Source organism: Nycticebus coucang, chromosome 7 (assembly GCF_027406575.1).
Source record: "Nycticebus coucang isolate mNycCou1 chromosome 7, mNycCou1.pri, whole genome shotgun sequence".
Lineage (NCBI taxonomy): Eukaryota > Metazoa > Chordata > Mammalia > Primates > Lorisidae > Nycticebus > Nycticebus coucang.
In genome coordinates, this window is record NC_069786.1 from 5,363,804 (window position 1) to 5,384,349 (window position 20,546).

The following is a 20,546-nucleotide window of genomic DNA, read 5'->3' on the forward strand; positions in this document are numbered from 1 at the left end:
GTAGAAACTGTGAAGATGCCAGTAACATACTTGCTAATGAAGGGATTAGAGAAATGCAGGGCATTTTTAAGTCAGTAAATTGAAAGCAACAGGGTTTCTTCTCTCCTCTTAGCACCAGCCTGAATAGTCAGCATATCATTCTTAGCTTTAATTCAGATTGACCAACCACTACCACAAAAAAGAGGAACAAGGAGGTGGTGCCTGTGGCTCAAGGGGGTAGGGCACCGGTCCCATATGCTTGAGGTGGCAGGTTCAAGCCCAGCCCCGGCCAAAAACCACAAAAAAAAAAAAAAAAAAAAAAAAGAGGAACAAGAACGACTCCCCCAGAAAAGGAGTCCAGAAATACTCGTTTTCTGTTTTGTGTTCTCAAATACGTTATTTGTGTGTGAGTGTGCCTGTGCGTATATACACATAATACATACAGTTTCCAGTGTCTACTTGTGTGCGCGTGTGGGTGTGCGTGTGCATCCCAGTACTTTATACTGGGGGAAAAAAAGAGTTCCCAGATTTAGATAATATTGTCTCTTAAATTTATTTAAGACACAAATACAGTATTTAATTAAAAATTAAAATTTAATATTAATGAAAATTAAAAATTAATATATTAATTAAAATTAACAATACATTAAAATACAATTAAAAATATATTCTCTGTAAATGTAAAAAATATGACTCTTGCAAATGAAAACACAATATACAGACGGAACCATTTTGCTGAGACAACTTAGCATTCTAAGCTACTATTTAAATTCATAAGACTTTCATGTATGAAAAATAGTTATTGAATGACTCAGGTTTTGAACGGATTTCAAAATCAAGAAAAGTATTAATAGGTATATACCCTGTTACCCAGAGTCAGAGCAGATTCTTGTTATATATAAAGGTATTAAAGTCCGGAAATTTCATTTAAAGTTTCCCGTTTGGAATTCTACATCAATGTCACTCTAGCTTCTCACTCTTTGAACAGAATCCCATTTACCTCACTGGGAATTCGACAACAAGTTTATCTTAATTTAACATGCTGTATATATCCCAGTTCATTAAAAACAGCTTTTGAGTTGAAGCACTCACACAGGCTGGAGATTTGGATTAAATTCAAATTGAGGGCAGTATTTGCATGCAGGAGGCTCTGAGGGCCTATGGAGGGGCAGGGCCTTCCCGGCGAGATGAAGCTGTCTCTGCACATCATGAGGCCCCCAGCACCACACTCAAACTGCACCGGGCCAACCTTTGGGGACATAAACTGAGTCCAGTGAAAGCAATCACAAAAATGACACAAAGGGAGGCGCTGTGCAGACATCCTGGGTCTGGAACCTCATGGCATACTGTGGCCCAAGGAGGGCGTGGGGAGTGACCTGAACCCTCCATTCCTGCTCGGCCAGTCTCCTGAGGATGTTCTCAGAGGCCCAAGGCACCCCTGGCTCCCCGCAGCTCCCACCAAGCCCCAGGCCCAGGTGTGTCTGCTGGGGTGAGGGCTGCCTCTAACCCCACCAACCCCACCACCCAGATGAGCAGGAACATCTCCCAGAGATGCCCTCTATAGCCTTTTGGAGAAAGTATGGGCTTGTTCTAGTAAAAACTGGCCTTAGGCAAAAGTTCAGGGGCTGGACCAAGACTGGATTTTGTCAGAAATGCTCAAGACAGAGGTGGCCCCAGTGGCACCCACATGTCAGCAAACTGTGTGTCCCTCCCAGGCACCCCTGACCTGCTGCTTGGCAGTTATTCTTTGTGCCTTGTTAGTGGTTAAAAATCTCTACGGCAATCTTGTAAAAACTACAGCAATTCTGATTTTTAAAAAATCCCCCTTTCCTCCCAAAGCCTATAAGACACTTAAACCAGATTGACAACAGTTTTAGGGCAATCACAGACTTCAGCTCCAGACGCTCACACAGGGTTGCACAAAACCATTTGCAGTGTGATACGCAAGTCACCCTGTGCCTGAGTCCTGCCGACTCCTCAAACCTCAGCACCATGTCCCCGAAGCTTCTTTTTCTCTTAGGGTCCAGTATATTATTTATTTCAAAGGCCTCCCAGCAGCCAAAGTTTTGGGTTTGATTCTTCTTTTCCACAGCTGAAATCATTTAGTGCTGTTTTGGCACTATCCTAACACATCGAAATGTTTTGGGATACATCTGCTATGTACGGGGTTCCCCACTGGGTCCCATGCTTCAGAAACCCCATGGCACCCAGCATGATGCCCTCTCTGGACTTAGACACTAACGCATGTGAACTGAATTGGTGTTTCAGTCTCTAAGTGCAGAAATGTCGACTCAAATTCAATCTGTCCTATGTTTGACCCAACACGAGGATATTCCAATCACTTTTTACATGTGATTACATTAACTTTCTTATTTTTGTTCTGTTATACACAAATAACTACCTTGGAATTTGAGAAAATGGAGAATAATGAATTCATTGGAATTAGAGCTCCAGAACTTGCTAGTCGTATAAGCTTGTACCCTCCAACCAACCTCGCCCCATTTCTCTGCCCTCCAGCTCCGAGCAGCCACCATCTGCTCTGTTTCCAGGAGTTCCACATTTTGTAGATTCCACAGGGAAGTAAGACCACTCGGTGCTTGTCTCTCTGAGACTCACTTCGCTGAACATAATGTCCTCCAGGTGTACCCAGGCTGTGACAAATGACGGGGTTTCCTTCTTCATTAAGGCTGAATAGTACCCCATTGTGTGTGTGGATGTGTGTGTGCATGTAGACATATACACAAACTTCATTCGTATATACATCCACACGTGTTTGATGTGGTTTCTTTTATTTTCTATCTGGGAAGAGAAATTACCCTGAAAGACAGAGATGAAAGGTTTCTATGGCCACCTTTTAAAGCAGCGGTTCTCAACCAGTGGGTCACGACCCCTTTGTGACAATGAAAATACATTGTGGCATTAGGAAGGTTGAGAATCACTGTTTTAAAGGCATACTAAAATATATTCATTTTCTCCTTACCCTGGATCAAGTCTTCACATTATGAGTCAAAGCAACTCCATCTACCCCGTTTACCCAAAAATAAGACAGTGTCTTATTTTAAGGTGTGCTCCCTAAGACGCGCTAGGTCTTATTTTCAGGGGACGTCTTATCTTTCCTATAAGTAGGTCTTATTTTCGGAGGATGTCTTATTTTCGGGAAAACAGGGTAGAATTCATCTGTATGCCACAATTTCTATATTTGGGAAACATTCCCTTAGCACAATGAATTAGTCGTCAACATCCTCATTACACTACAACTACTGGTTTGTTTGTAATTCTTTATTCCAACTAATGATTTATAATTTCTTTAAATGTACAACTGTATCATGTCTGTCTTTCCCCAACACCCAGAATAATGCCTGAAGGACTTCAGACAAAAACACAGAAATTGAATTATCAACAAATGAACAAAGAAGTTGATAGCAAAAATAAAACACAGAAGTCAATGAGTCCCTACTATGTACAAAGCATCATTCTAAATACCATAATTTTCAAAACTGACTTGTGAATTTTGCAAATGAGAATATCAGAGCCCATGAAGTGACACAATTTGTTACCAAGGGCAGAAAGGATTTGGATTCGTACCAAAACCTATTTAGTTCTAAGCTTGACTCCTAATTTATGCTCTTTATTTTTTCTTTTTCACACATTTTCCTTTTTGTGGATTTATAATTTAATTTCTTTAATTAATAATTCATCATTGAATATAGTAATGGTTAATCTGCCAAAATTAACCATCATTGGTTTAGCAAAGATGTTGGGAAGAACGTGAATGTGAATAATGGGAAATGGGTCATCCTTCATTAAAACTCTGAAGTTTTGAAAATTTAGTTCCCATCTGGCTTCTTTGCAACATGTCTAATAATAAGAATCAGAGTTTACTAAGTAGCAGGCCAGTGGTGCGTAAGGTCATGGCGGCCACATTTAGGGCCATGCAAAATATCTAACAAAGAAAATCCATATTCTCAAAGTGAAGACTCTTTTCTATAGACACACATATACACAAAATCTTAATGCATGGAAAATGTTAAGATAAGATCACTGGGTCTAGAGAGATTAGGCTCTTATGAAGCCCCGCTTCTAGTTAGTAGCAGAGAAGTCAGAATGTTGGGCTATTGGTCCTGGTCCAATTCTCCTTCCACTGGACTCAGAGCCTGTATTTTTCCCCCGGGAAAGTCCATAATCTTGGATATAAGGAAGGTCAAACAGAAGGCCCATGCATACAAAGGAATTTTTAAATGATTTTTTTTTTTTTTTTGGCCGGGGCTGGGTTTGAACCCACCACCTCTGGCATATCGGACTGGCACCCTACTCCTTGAACCACAGGCACCACCCACAAAGGAATTTTTAGAACAAAACAAATGCTCTTGCATTTGCAAGTCACCAAAGGTGTGATGACCGCTGTCACCCCCAGGAAGCACTCTCCCTTGCCACGTCATACATTGTGCTTCCATTTCTGGACACTTATCAGAGATCCACGTCCCAAGCAGTCTGCAGACCTTGCTTCTCTTCTGACTGGAGTCCAGTTGGTGTGTGGTCTCAGCAGGTCCTGCAGTCCCCCTCCCAGGATGTCTAACATGGCCCCTGGGCCCGGATTCTCATCTTGGTGAGGGGCCCACACAATCTGTAATCCTCAAAACCACTCATGGTCAGCATCATGGTCAACTGTGAGCACGGCTCTGAGCAGAATGTGGGCACCCAGAGCGAGGAACGGGGTGCGTTTCTAGGAACGGGCAGAGTCTATTGGCTGTAGGCCATTTGGAAGGGGAAGGCCTTTCATGAAGACATTCCCTGGCCCCAGGAAAACATGGACTTCGAGATTCACTATTTCTTCTACACATCATCTTCTGTGAGCCTCTCGACAACTAGGACAGAGAACAAGTTTTTTTTTTTTTTAGAAAAGTGAGTCATCCATCCAGTCTGCCTTTTTGGGTCCAAGACTGCTGGTGAGCGGCTACCCCACAGTCCTTCTCCTGTTTTAAGCATGTCACATCACGTCAAAATCCTTGCAAATGCGTTTTGCTCATTTCTAGGTTCACAGCTTGAGTTCTGGGTCATCTGATCACAAGATTGGTTAAGTGGGAGAGACCACATGGTGATTCCGTGTTGGGGTGTTTTCCTTCCAAGGTCACTTTACAAAGAGAGATGCTGTAAAAATAACAATTCACAACGTTGCTAATGAGATGCACCAATCGGAGAGAAAAATGAAATTAGGAATGCAGATCAATAATGATAAAGGATTTCAGGGCGGGCTTCTCTGTTCTGCCAGTCACATGAAAAGACAGAGAACGTCTAAAACTGGGGCCAAATGTATGAACATGAACACCAGAACGAGTGTGACAAACAAACCTGAGGCCTGATACTTAAATTACCCAGTGACCACAGAAATAAAATATTCATTCGCTCCTGAGCAAATCAATGAGGTGAAACTGTCCTGGTGCCTGTGTCGGGAGGCTTTTTCTCTCCTATCTTCTTGTATCCAGGCCTCTCCCACTTGCTTCGAGAGCCAGACTGAGGCCCCTTCCCGCTTTTCTTCCCAAGACCCAGCACAGGGTCCTGAAACTTGCAGTGCCATGAAATACGGGCAGGTAAGGGAAGGGGATGAAGCTGGAGCACACAGCCCAAGGGAGAGAGGCGCAGACAGGCCAGGCGGCAGGAGGGGTGTCCAGCCTGCAGTGCTCAGAAGCCCAGACATATGGACTTACACTCAAACCAGTCAGCCCTGCTATTAAACCAGGGAGCTGTGCTCCTTGTCTCTGGCTAGGGAGCAGGGCTGGCGGCCACACCCAGGCCTTGGCACTGACACCTCACGCAGCCGTGGGGATGGCTGGGTCTGCAGGTCTGAGCCCTGCAAAGTTTGTCTCAGAAAACATCTTGGGACCTGACAAGTCAGAATCCTTGCAAATGTGTTTAGCCTTAAGTCATGGGACGAGAAAATTAAGAAAAACAAGCAGCAAACTGAGATAATCGAACTCTGTAGAGGCATTTTATTCTCCAGAAATAAAATACTCAACTTCTTTGTATTCCTGGAGCTTATGAAGATCACAAGAATTCTCTTAAGGATACTGAATTCCCAGCAGAGCAATGAAAAGACATTGAATGTGGGGCATGTTGTGCATATCCTGAGATAGCACTGATGAAGTCTCAATTGTAAAGCAAAGTCCTTGCTGTCAAAATGGCGACCTTCTAATAGGAAGACAGATGCCAGACACTGTCCCTCATGGAATTGCTCTAGTCAGCTGTTTTTATTCCTCAATGTTATAAAGGAACTTATTATAAAGTATCAGCAATAACTCTAATATTGCTTTTTCTTAATGTTCAGTTGTATATATCCTACGTGTATTTCCACCTCCCACATATGCTCTGAGATGTAACAAATACGCAAATAGTTTAGCAACAAGAAAATAGCACTTTACCTGAACCCACGCCAGCCTGGATAAATCACCCAGTGACCAGAAAAGTAAAATATTGATGTATTCCTGAGAAAGTTAATGAAGTGAAACTGTTCTAAAGCCAGCTGAGTACCTGAATCTCAGATATTGGATATTATTTTTAAAAATTGCAAATTAGGGTTCATTTGTACATTTTCTATCACTTTGCATAAATGCGTAATTGTCACAGAGTCCCAGATGCCAGATGGCATGTGCAATTCATCCCGTTTTCTCTCCATCTTATGTTTAATAGTTGCGGCTTCACCCCAGTTCTAGATGCAGCACTTATGCTTGTCGTAGGACCAGATATCTAATGGTCAACATGAGGCATTTGATTCCAAAATACCTAATTATGAAATGCAAAGAGCCCTGCTGGTCACTATGGAGTGTGTAGATGAAAAGGAGAGTTGCTACACCCAAAGCGCTGACGTGGCTGGGACTCAGCCAGCATGCAACATACCTCGCACTCCTGAAGGTGTCTGTGGAGGAGGAAAACTGGAATTGACGTCACAGGGAGTTAACAAAGAGCTACAAAGGCGTCGGGCGAGGATAGGGTGCAGGCGTCACCAGGGAGACAGTGCCGGGGCTGACCCTCAAATCTCTATCTAGAATTCTCAAGTTTATATACAAAAATATTATACATCTCTTCCCTCCACTATATGTAGAAAATCTAACTTCTGCCGAGGTAACAGATATACACTACCTCTTGTGTGTCCTTAGATAGACTTCTCTGGTCATAAAATGAACAGACATGTGCACATACATACACGTGCAAACACATGCACACACGTGTACACGTACACACCTGCAAATTCACATACACAGAGACACACGTGTGCACACACCCAGAGTCTGCCCCTGCCCTCCTCACCTGTCCCCTCTATCATTAACGGCTTAGGTGTCGCACATGACTTCATGGTGCCCTAAGTTAGTATGTGGAGACCAGAAAACAGAGGTTGTATATTTTATATGTGGCTAAATAGGAGAGGCGAGTTGGGGCAAGATTATGAATGTGAATTTGTACTGCAGACAAATTCAAATGAGAATCATTAAAAATCTAACCATGACAATGATACAGTCTGCCCAGTTCTGCAGTGACATCACGGAAGCCTGATCATCAAGAGCAGGGTGGGGCGGCATGGGATTCTCCGAGCTTTGAGGACCCAGGAAGGGAGAGCAGAGACACCGACCCTACGCCACCAAGAGATGCCATCCAGGCGAAGCTGTACTCTTCTGGAAACTGGTGGGTCCTGCATTCCTGCAAATATTTCTAGTGGAAGTGTGAGTATTTGGTGAAGCACTTATTGAAATGCCAACTCAGCCACAAGTGCAGAAGGACTGGTGCCAAGCAAAACGCCAAACTTCTTGAACTTGGCAAGAACTCCCTTCAGCAGATCACTGCAGACGGTATCCCTGCCAGGGTCCTCTGAGAGCATCTGCTTCTCCCACTGGGCCAGCTCCCCCCGTGAGATTTGGGGCCTTAGACAAGGGGGTCTCCCACCATAATACAGGATTTGTCAGTTTCTCGTTGTAATTCTCTTTCTTCTTTGCACATTTTCAGGCTTTCCTAAAATAGATGCTTCTTACAGCTTCTTGGAGCAGAGTCCTTTTACCATTAAATAATAACTTTATCTATAAAAATTCCTGAGTCATTCTGCCACATTTTATGTGCCCTGGGCCTTTTTTCTCTCCCTTCACCCACTTCTCTCCTCTTTTTTCACCTTGATATTCAATACATGGCACTTTCTTCACTGCCTTTATTGTGTCAGTCATTTTTTGATATTACTCCAATGTCATCTGGTATCAATTGTGATAAAGAGAAGCCTCCTAGAAATCACATTGTAAATACATTTGTCTGTACATTCTCTCTGGCTGTACTTAAGATCATATTCTGTGTATTCAGCCCTACTATGAAACCAATTTATGGCTTTCATATGAGAGCTATAACCCAATTATAGCCCAAGAATATGGGGAAAGGGGAGGGAGGGGAGGGGAGGAGGGAGAACGGGTGGAGGGAGGTTAATTGGTGGGACCACACCTACTGTGCATCTTACAAGGGTACATGTGAAACTTACTAAATGTAGAATATAAATGTCTTAACACAATAACGAAGAGGGTGCCGTGAAGGCTATGTTAACCAGTTTGATGAAAATATTTCAGATTGTATATAAAACCAGCACATTGTACCCCATGATTGCATTAATGTACATAGCTATGATTTATTAAAAAAAGATCACATTCTGTGGTTTCACTTAAAAGGTGTGGCTGTACTTTTAGTTATCTGGTTTCAGTCTTGGGAGGCTTTAATTCAGGGGTCCTCAAACTATGGCCCGTGGGCCACATGAGGCAGTGTGATTGTATTTGTTCCCATTTTGTTTTTTTACTTCAAAAATAAGATATGTACAGTGTGCATAGGAATTTGTTCATAGTTTTTTTTTTTTTTTTAACTATAGCACAGCCCTCCAACAGTCTGAGGGACAGTGAACTGGCCCCTCGATTAAAAAGTTTGAGGATGCCTGCTTAGATGAAAGAGCAAGAACACCTTTCTTTAGTCCCTGGGAAAGTATTGGCCTTTATTTCTTTGACTAAGGCCTTTCCTCCTTTCTCTCCATTCTCTGTAATTTTTCATTTAAATCCAGACGTGTTTGTGTTTCTCAACCCATTTTCCATGCACCTTAATTTTTATTTTCTATTACCCTTTATCCTTTTTAGGCAAGATTCTAGGTAATATTCTCATATCTATTTTCTAGTTTACTAATTCTCTTTTCAGTTCTAATTCACTTCATAAAATATTAACATAGCAGTCAATTTAATCTACTCTCCTTGTTTATAGATATTCTGCTTGTTTTTGGTTTTTGGGCTTTTTTGTAAAGCAAGCATGAAACAAAATTTATTGAGGACGAAAAGGGCAGGTTTACAGGGTAAGAGCAAGCTATAAGCTTACGGAGCAAGGTATTTTCACCATAGACAGCAAGGGGCCTCCATTGCCAGGGCAAGAAGGCAAATAGGCCAATATTCTGCTTGCTTTTAAATCTTTTTTTCATAATAGACACTTTTTTTACGTTAGAGTTTCTTTTCCTTTTTAAAATCCATGTAATAATTTTATTTTATTTTATTTTTTGAGACAGAACCTCAAGCTGTCGCCATGGGTAGAATGCTGTGATGTCATAGCTCACAGCAACCTGCAACACCGGCTCCAGTGGTCCTCTTGCCTCAGTTTTTCTATTTTTAGTAGAGATGGGGGCTTGCTTTAGCTCAGGCTGGTCTCGAACTCCTGAGCTCAAGCAATCCACCCACCTTGGCCTCCCAGAGTGCTAGGATTACAGGTGTGAGCCACCATGCCTGGCCTGCATTTAATAATTTTAAACATACCCAATATCTGTATGAGTCTGTCATTTCTGGGGCTCTGGCTTCTCACTCTTCTCATTCCCTTGAAGTTTCTCTGTGTGGGTTAGAATCTTGAATGTTCATCTAAAGAGAGTGCTATCTTTTAGTGGAGGAGGAGTCCCTTGACCTACCCCTATGTTCTTTAATTTGTGATTTTGTGTATAGATAATTTGTGATTTTGATTCTGCCAGAGCCTTTGGGTTCTGACAGCATCACAACTGATTCTGGAACAATTTTCACATGAATCTCACCAGAAAGTCTTCAGAAGCACACAGAAATTCAGATCTCCAAGACAAGCCTGGAGTGTGTACTTGCTGTTGGTAACCACATTCCATACATTGCCCTGGACATGTGATAACCTTCCTCTATAACTTTCTTGACTCAGTGGCTTCCCAGGTTTCTCCCCACCCCCAAAAATAGGGAAGCTTGTAATCACCTGGGTTTAATCCCCCCACCCCTGCCTTGCCTCCCACCATAGCTCCTGCCCCACCCAGGCCACTCCTCCCACCCCCACGACTTTTGTTTCTCAGAGGCTATTGAAGGGATAACTCCTGTTTAACCTCTGGTTGGAAATTTTTCCTTAGTTCTCGGGACTCTGGTCATTCCTTTTCTCTTTTTAATCCAAGCTCAGTTATATACTGAAACAAACCTTGCTATATTTTATATAGCACTTTCCTTTATTTTTAGAGGGGTTCAGCAGGGTAGAGTTGAACTTGGTCTTCCCTCTCTCTGAAATTTTCCACCATAAATCTTCTCATGGAACCGGCTTCTCTGTCCTGCTTTGGAGACCATGCTCTGATTTCCACTAAAATATTGACTGTTTTAAAATGCTAGAAGACAGACTGGCTGGAGCAGAAACCGCTGGCTCCCACAATCTGTTGCACTTTTCAGGTCCTAAGCAAGAATAATGATGCATAAACACTAACAGCAACCAGAAAAGGCCAATTTTATCCAAAGCATATAATTAAAAAGCATGATCTCAAGAAGAGACAGGGCACAGCTCTCCTTGAAAAGGCGGGTGCTGCCTGTCTCCACGGAGAACAGGCTGCAGAAACACCCTGGGGGTGGACAGAAAGGCTTCTTATGAAACCCTCAACGTCCAGTTTTCTTTTTTTTAAGTCTTGCAACCATACAATTGACATTTATTCAAGAAAAATGGCTGAAGGTCGTTAAGAATACTGGGCTTTGTGATGTAACTTGCCCTATTCCAATCCCCTGGCTCTGCAGTAACCTAACAACCAGCTGCCTTGTATCTATGGTAGCTGTGACCGCCAACTAATTACCTGGAGAGAGCAAAACAGGTTTGGTGCTCCATCCCTGAGAATTACCATTATTCGACCCATCTGGGAGGTTCTCATTTACAGGACATTTGTTGGAAACAATAAGTGGCACTTCTTAACATTGCAGTTGTCTGAGCTGGCAATACCACTTGGGGCAAATAAGAGGCTGGCCAAAAATCTTGAAAGGAAAATCTAGACAATGTTGAAAAGTTCTTAGATGTTCTTAGGTATTTGGAAGTCTATATGCATGTGTAGAGCTATGCACATGCTCAGGGAAGACCTGACAAAGCCCTAAACCCTCACCTCTGGCTAACCTTGAGGCTCTGCACAAGCAGGAAGTGAAGGCTAAGGCAGAGTTGTCAGCTGCCTGCTGGAGCTTTGAAGGTGAGCCCAATATATACAGTTCCTTAGTAAAAGGGGGAGACTTAAGGTTGAAGGAATTAAGGCAGCAGTCTCCAACCTTTTTGGCCTCAGGACCAGTTTCATGGGAGATAGTTTTTCCCCGAGGGTAGGAGGGGATCTCAGGGAGGCAGAGCTCACAAAGTGATGTCAGCAATGGGGAGCAGTGTAAATACAGGTGAAATCTCCCTGGCTTGCCTGCTATACTCATCTGCTATGTGGCCTGGTTCCTATACGTCACCAAACAGAACATTTTTGGTACCAGGGACCAGTTTCTTTTTCTCTTTCTCTTTCCCTTCCCTTCCTTTCCCTTTCCTTCCCTTTCTCTCCCCTCTCCTTCCCTCCCCTCCCCTTCCCTCCGCTCCCCTCCCCTCTGCTCCCCTCCCCTCTGTTTCCCTTCCCTCCGCTCCCCTCCCCTCCGCTCCCCTCCCCTCTGCTCCCCTCCCCTCTGTTTCCCTTCCCTTCCTTCTTTCTTTCACAGTCTCTCACTCTGTCACCTGGGTAGAGTGCCATGGTATCCAAACCTCAAACTCTTGGGCTCAGGCAATCCCTTTCCTCAGCCTCCTGAGTAGCTGGGACTACAGGCACCTGCCACAATGCCCAGCTAGTCTTTTTCTATTTTTAGTAGAGATGAGGTCTAGCTTTTTGCTCAGGCTTGTCTTGAACTCCTGAGCTCAAGTGATCCTCCTGCCTTGGCCTTCCAGAGTGCTAGGATTACAGGCTTGAGCCATCATCCACAGCCTGGAAGAGAATTTTTCCATGGGCCAGAGGATGAGGGACATGGGACAGGAGGTGGAACTCAGGTGGTGAAGCTGTGCAGTCCAGTTCCTAACAGGACATAGGCTGGTACCAGTTCATAGCCCAGGATTTGGGGGCCGCAGCATTAAAGAAAATCTCTGTCCAACCATTAACTTAATTAATTACACACAGGGAACAAAAGCAGTTAACAGACGCTATCCCTGAGGAATCTAAGACATTGGGCATAGTAGAAAAAGATTGCAAATTGATTATTATAAATATGTCCAAAGAATGAAAGGAAACCACATCTAAAGGATTAAAGAAAAGTTTGAGAATGATGTCTAAAGTTTACAAGTCATATAAAGGCAACATTGGGTACTTACTCCAACTGAGAATCTTTGCTTTCTTCTCCCTCTTTGTCCAAGTGAAAACAAACAAAACAACAACAACAACAAAGCCCTCTATAAATCCACCTAAATGTCTTCAAATCTCCCAGAATTTCTCCAAGTCTCCTAGTCCCTCTCCAGTTTCAGATTGGGCATTGAAGAATGAAATGGTTCATACTTTTTACATTGTACTATGGTGTGCATGTTTTGCTCTGAATTACACGCACTTAAGAGTACATAGCTGGGGATCAAGCAGACGATAGCTTTTCATGGGCACATGTACTGAGTGTTGGTAGACGTGTCTTGGCATAAGAGCCTTGAGCTTAGTATCTTTTTTCAATTTCCAGATTACACACATTTAAGTAAAGTACAAAAACAATGAGGATATTTTGCACTGTTCAGAGTTATTTGTGGGTAGAAATCTTGAGTATCTTGTATTTAGAAACTCAAGAACATAATGTCACTAACTACAAGAAGAATTCCCCACTATTTCTCAATCATGAGTTAATGAAGGGAGAAGGAACAGTCCTGTGAGACTGTCCAAAATTTCTACAGCAGCATGCAATCTGTTTTCAAATAATATAAGTAAAAATAAAAAACAGATTTAGAAATAAAATCTCTTACCTTAAATTTTTGATGGTTTTTTAAAAAGCACGATTTTTGCCTTTGTACTGGAATACCACAGACATTTCCCAAATAACCCAGTACCTATTGATGCCCCCAAATCACCCACTGTTCCTGAAGTTACAATCTTAAGGCCTCTTTTGCTGAAGAATGTTTCTTTCATGACAAAAATTATCCTAACGTGCTAGTAGCACATTCTTTCATGCCAAATTTATATAAAAATAGTTTATTTTATTTCTCAGTTATAGTCAGGTTAAATAACATAGATCTGAAACACTGTTATTACCAGGTACTGGATTCCACATAAGTTCTCTTACCCTGCCAGGCATCAGTAGCCATCTTCCCACATCAGAAAATCTATTTTGTATGAGGGCAAGTCAAACCATAAAAATGCAAACAGACAGACATGTCCTGAGCTAATATATCTGTGGCCTCACTAGATGGCCATAGTTTCCCTGTGGTCTTGTTAAAAGGCAAGTGGTATCACGTGTCTGTCAACAAAGCTTGAAAAGGATCATGGACTCACATTATTTTCCCATATTAAATTGACAGATTGTGACATATGGGGATTCCCACTATGTCCAGGTAAATGAGCATGTGATCTTAATGGCCGTGTAATATCCTGAGACTTCTGCCACCTAAAAGGTAATAGGAACCACTAGGAAAGTGGTAAATTATTATAACTGAGATCATTCTTAGGGAATTTACTATTACCATTTAGTTACTTTTCATAGCAAAACATTGTATTAACTGTACCCCTGCAAATACAGGAGTTCTGCTAGCCAGATTCCCCTCTGACTTCACACAGCCCTGTACTGAAGCATTAAGATCCGGCTTATCTGTGTATTCTCTGTAGGAAGAAATGTGCCAGAAAACAACGAAGAATCATTTTAAACCATTAAAAATTTTCATCTCTTAAACATAGTACTCCAAGTTTTAGAAACCTTGCAATATAGAATGTGTAAGCCATTTGCTTATTGAGATCATTTTATACACAATTAAACATTTAAGTTCTCTGAAAATAGGCCACACCATCAGAGAGATCCACAGTGGGAGAACTCTGAGGTCTGCAGCAACTTGCAAACTGTGTCCTAGTCGCATTTGCTTGACAGATATTATCATCTGAGACAAGGCTAATTATTCGATCTATATCCAGAGAACTAAGTCTCTCCAAAAGAACTAATCATTAAAATGCAAATAGGTGTTCCCCACTTCACTGGTTTAGCTGTGAAAGGCTGTTAACAGCTTTCTGATGAGTTGCTGCCTTAACCTTGTGGATGTGACGAAGGCCGTGCACCCAGATCTCTGCGCCTCTGATCCTCCCTGTGCCGCGGCGTTTATGAGCTAACCACAGAAGCTGCTGAAGAAATTACCAAACAAAAAAGCTGATTTCAGATTCCACTCGCTACACCCAGCCATTTCTCACTTACACTAATTACTTAAATGATTTTAAAAACGTATGAATATTCATATGATAGTGTTTTTCAAAAATAAAGCACAGCTGAGACCTCACTGTCAGCTCTTCCTCCCTTTTTCTGATTTGGGGCAATCCCCATTGCATACCAAAGTTGACCTGCCCTCCAGAGCAACCATGACTGCACTTCTTCCCTCTGTTTGTGGCACTCTTACACATTTGGTGCGGGAGCACAACACCTGTGCCGTGGACGCTAAACCAAGGCAGGCACCTGGGGCAGCACCTGCGACAGTCCAGGGTGACGGGTGGAACCGCACGGAGCTCTGGCCACCATGGCAGACTCGGGTCAGCCTGGAAGGGTCACTCCCATGACACAAGGTGTCCACAGAAGGGAACAATATCCATGTCTGAGCGAGGATGTCAGAGGGAATTGATCAGCCTTCATTTGACCAAAACCCTCATCTCCAAACACGATTGATACTGATTTATTGACACCGAAATCATCTCTTCCTGACAGCACCGAGCAACACACGCAAAACATGCTCGCACAACGTACGACGGGAATCCCACAGACCACATGACGCAGGGTGCGGAAGCCACGCACAGGCTCCGCACGAGGCACGATGCACAACGCGGACAGACCACACGACGTGCACGACGCACGACAGGAAGCAGATAGACCACACGACGTGCAAGACGCATGATGGGAAGCCGACAGACCACATGACGCGGGGTGCGGAAACCACGCACAGGCTCCGCACGACGCAAACAGACCACATGACGTGACGACGCACGACAGGAAGCAGATAGACCACACGACGTGCAAGACGCATGATGGGAAGCCGACAGACCACATGACGCGGGGTGCGGAAACCACGCACAGGCTCCGCACGACGCAAACAGACCACATGACGTGACGACGCACGACAGGAAGCAGATAGACCACACGACGTGCAAGACGCATGATGGGAAGCCGACAGACCACATGACGCGGGGTGCGGAAACCACGCACAGGCTCCGCATGACGCAAACAGACCACATGACGTGACGACGCAGACAGGAAGCAGATAGACCATACGACGTGCAAGACGCATGATGGGAAGCTGACAGACCACATGACGCCGGGTGCGGAAACCACGCTCAAAAGGGCTTTACATCTGATCATCTCTCTGGCACGCAAGCATTTGGCAGAGCCTCCCTTTTAAATGTGTTCGACGTAGGAAACGGTCAACAAAGGGCGGAGCTGAGAGAATCGCACATGAAGCCAAAGCAGGACACGTCCCCACGGTGGGAATGGAGATGGTGTCATGATAAGAAAGAACAAAATGTTCAAATGTCCAACAGACACAGACAAGTTGGAGAATTTCAGAAACTACTGAAACAACCTCAGACACCTCTAGAACCCGCGGGCGCCCTCACGCAGCAGCCCCCAGAACAACAGGACCGGCGCCGGGGCCGCCTGCATAGTCTTCCCTGCTCTAATACACCACCTTTCTTTTGACCCTGGAAACTGCAGGGGTCCAAAGTCTGCTGTTTTGCTTAAAAGTGAAGCTCAAGACTTTAAAGCAGAAGTTCACAGACATCCCCACAGCTGTGTCTCTGCATCACACACACACACACACACACACGAAGAATTTAAAAACTTTGCATAATACCTCAGTTAATCAACAAATTAGGAAAATGGAGTGTTTGATAGAATTTCAAGTTAACCTTGCATCCACAATGCAATTTCGGTTTGTAGGTGGATGTTCTTTCAGTGGCCGTGATCAGGCTTCAGAAGCTCAAGTGCATAGGTCTTAATGGCTCAGGTTCTGGGCCCTGGCACTGCAGAAGGTCTTGCACCAGCCTCTGCAGGACTGGGCAGGCTCTGACCTGAGACACATTCCTGGGGTCACCTGTGTCCCTGGCTCCCTGAGGCCACCCAGCTTTCTAGACAATTTGCCTCTTTTGGCTGAAAGCAGTCTACAAAAATCAAGTCTGGTTGACTCAGAGTCCCCATTAGCAGCGGTTACAGGTGTTGACCGTATTTTCCCCATTCTCTCTAATTAGACCACTGAAAAATACTATATTAATTTTGGCTTTCATTATTTTGGAGCAATGCTAACAAATTATGGACTCAAGAGCCTCACTTTTAAATGAAACTTAGGCTGAAATTAAGTGATAATATATTAATTAACACCATTGGTTACTATGAAGTTTCAAGTGCACTGACAATCAGGATGGTTTTGCCAGGTCTCATCAGTGTGTTTGGCTCATGAATTTAAAACCAATAAATGTGCATTGCCATCTACTATCTGGAGACAACTGGCTAAAATTTGTAAATCCAAGGCAAAAAGAAAATAATATGCTGTGGCCGTAACATCCATTTCTTTAGACGAACTCATGGTTTTAAATGCTCTTCCTATATTTGCTTCGATTTCTTCATTCCCATTTCTATCAAACACCACACAGAATACGGTTTCCAAGTCACAGCACATTGTTGCCATCAAAACAGCCTCAGGCCACACAGGGCCCCCAGCGCTGTCCACCTGGGCAGGTGACAGTCAGGAGGCTACTCACCTTCCGGTTCCCCGCAGAGGGTGCACTGCGACTCTGAAAACAGAAGAGACAGAGAGTGGCCATTACACCCAGGCAGTTTCAGTTAGCATAGTTAAAAAGGTTAAGGAACAGCAGCAGCAACAACGCTAGTCTGCTACAGAGCTGACACAGGGTGCCTGCACATCTCAACAAACTTAGCCAGCCCTGACCTTGCACTTCAGCAAACATTATCTAAAAAACTACTGTTGGCAAATGTCTTCTATATTTTGTTTTATTGAAGTTGACCTCTTCATCACACACACATGCACACTGCCAATGTATCTCCATGATTGCACATGGCTCAAATTACTTAGATGAAATAAGAACAATATGTCTTATCACTTAATTTCAATATCGAAACCTTTACTGCGAATACAACTCTGTTACATCTCCTTTCAGGCATTAAAAGTATGAGCAAAGGTATATCACATTTAAGTAAAAACACCGAAATCCACAGACACCAAGAGAGTCCCCACGAGCAGGCCCACTGCTCTGTGCTCAGCTCTGCAGAGTAGCCACAGATGCTGAGGGACCCTGGTATTTATAATTTATAACTGCGCAGGGAAGGTGCAGCGTGGTCACCATGAATATAATGTGAGGTCTTTGTGGGAAATAATCCAGACTTTGGGGCCAGGTGGACCTGGGCTCGTAGCCAGCTCTCTCCCCTTCCAGAGAAGCTCTGTGCTGGGACTGAGGCCTCTCCTGGGAGCAGAGGGGGGCGAGACTCGGCCTGTCTTGAGTCTCCCAGCCAGTCTCAGTGCAGAAGGTACAGCCACCCACGTGCCTCCTGGACACACCTGTGCTGAGCAAGGCAGAGATGGGGAAAGCAGTGTGATGGCACAAGCCTCGGGACAGGTCCTGAGAGACCCGCAGAGAGTGGGGAGCTGCCCAGCAGTGGAAGTCCACAGCAGGCAGCCCTGACGCCCACAGGCACAGAGTCTGCGGAGGATGAGCTTCCTCTCTCCCCAAGGAAAGCTCCTGGCAGCAGGTGCCCAGAAAAGCAGCCACTGAGTCATAGAGACATGAAGGGCTTTAAGTAAGAATGCTAAGCCCTGAAAGCCTATTTTAGAATCAAGATGCTAGAAGGCATCTTGGGTTGTGTATCTGTTTTATTTATTCCAAAGAAAAAATAAAGGCTGCCTATTGTAGCCCTTGATGGCAAATCTATTATAGCCACTCCCAAATTAGAGGCTGTGTATAGACCATAATGAAGGAACTCACTAATTTTATTTGAGAAGTTGCTAAATTTGACCAGAGAGACCTCCACAAGACACCTGGGAGCATGGTGCTGAGCCTGTTTGAGGCCACACACGATGACCGAGAGTCAGGGCTGGCCCTGCACACACGACAGGGTAGAGAAGGCACTGGACCCTCCACAGAGCCAGAGTGAGTTCTGCAGTCACTGGAGAGGTCCCCAGGTAGACTCAGCAGTGCTAGGGCCCACACCATGTAGGCCACAGAGGATGGCCATTGAGATGGCAGAGTGGCCTCCCTGGGAGCTCAGAGCTGCATGTGTGAAACTGGATGTGACCCAGCCCCACCCTCAGCCGCCTGCAAGACTCCCTGTCCCTTCAGGGGCTCATGGGGGAACCTACACCAGGAACTGTGTTTCATCCACCTGCTCACCAAGGGCTGACCAAAATCTGCATCAGAACTGACCCACAAATTCAAATCTTTCTCAATAGACTTTATCTCCACCACAGATTTTGTAAATTTAAAATTACCCAGCAAGTTCAAAACACAGCGTGCTGAATAATGGCACAATAACCGATACTTTCAACGAATCCACATCCCGTGACTCAGATCATCACAAATCTCCGGAACAAAGGTGTTAGCTCACTGAGTGGCACGTTGGTGTCTCCAAAATGAAAGTCTTAGGCAAATAGCTTTCAAATTGAAATTAAAGCCTTCGGGCCTCATCCATTTTTAAAGAAAAAATTCCCTGCTAGATCTTAAGAAAACATCGTTCTGTGTGTTATGAGCCTCGGACAAAACTCACCATCATGGAGCACGTTTCCATGGTGCATTTCTCATAAAGGTCTGTCACCTGCCCTCTGTTATATGATGTAGGAATTATTAATGACATGTGGTGATGTCTAATGAATGAAGGGAGTGGCCCCAGGGAGAGCTTGGAGGGAGATGTGCAGGTCTCAGTGCAGAAGGTAACAGACACTAACATCTGGCAGCCCGGCCCCCAAAGGGCGCAGGGGACTGCGTGCCAGCTCTCTGCTCATTCAGGTCAGTTCCAGACAGTGACATCACCGCCTGCAGAAACAAGTCCTCAAGTAACAACCAGCAACCCATGTCAGAGGTGGCATGTCCACCTCATTATGGTGATGTTTACTCCTGAAGGCAACTGCCTGACCACCCCACTCCAAAGCCTCTCCGCTCAGGCATCTTGAAGCCTGTCCTGCATCTGCTGTCTCCGTGTCCAGGTGGGCAGGGTCTGGCAACCCAGTCAGCAGCCACACGGGTATGGAGGCTACTGCTGAGTGTCACAGCCGCTTATTCTGCCTGAATGTCCTGGGGAAGTTTCACAGAGCAGAAGTAGTTAGAAGAGAGGAGCTATTTACCCAGCTGTCACAGCAGAAGGCATCGGAAGCACACAGGCCATAGCAGAGGGCTCAGTTCACACTCCCTGTCCCAGGCAGGCTCCCACTCAGCCAGTCCTCAGGCTACTACCAACACTACAGATTACAAACGCTGGTGCTCAGAATGTTACCCACTTGAAATCGTCACTCTACAGGAGGACTCTGGACACCAATTATATTCCCAGTATGATTCTAGGTAATACAAGCGAAAATATGGGCAAGATGCTCTTCTCTTTAGAAAACAGGTAGCGGACAAGGAAGAGCCCTTTGAAACAGGTGACGATAGGACACTAGTATGGCGGCTAGAACTGAGGTGTATTAAATGGAGGACACAGGGGAGGAGAGGAAGAGAGCCTGGCTAATGCGCAACCCTCACAGCGAGCCTCGAGGGGCTGGGGTGGGAGGAGAGCGGGGGTGTCAGCGGGCACGGCGGGGGGGCCTCAGCCACTGCACTTGCTCCTCCCACCCTGAGGTGGGTTCCAGTGGGCAGGAGCCTGCCGACAAGACAGGGCACAAGAGGCCCTGGTCCCAGACTGCAGACTTCCTAAAGAATTGGTGGCATTGCTGAGGGAAGAAGGGCAGGTAACAGGAGAGGAAGAACTGGCAGGCAGGAGGCGGCCGAGGACAGCTCAGGAGGGCCGAGGACAGCTCAGGAGGGCAATGCCCTGGGTCACGTGGGGGCCGTGCCACGTGCAGCCTGTGCTGAGGCCGTGATGTGGCTTTATTGGTTAGGTGACCCC

At 44.7% G+C, this 20,546-nt stretch overlaps 1 protein-coding gene across 4 annotated transcripts in view; it reads right to left on the reverse strand.

Moving 5' to 3' along the window:
* The window catches only part of DLGAP2 (DLG associated protein 2), a 594,688-nt gene that overhangs the window by 245,774 nt on the left and 328,368 nt on the right, over nt 1-20,546 (reverse strand). For all 4 annotated transcript variants that reach the window (XM_053598123.1, XM_053598120.1, XM_053598122.1 and 1 more), the window contains one exon: nt 17,198-17,230. In XM_053598123.1, the coding sequence (XP_053454098.1) occupies nt 17,198-17,230 (33 nt within the window). The remainder of the gene's footprint in view (nt 1-17,197; nt 17,231-20,546) is intronic.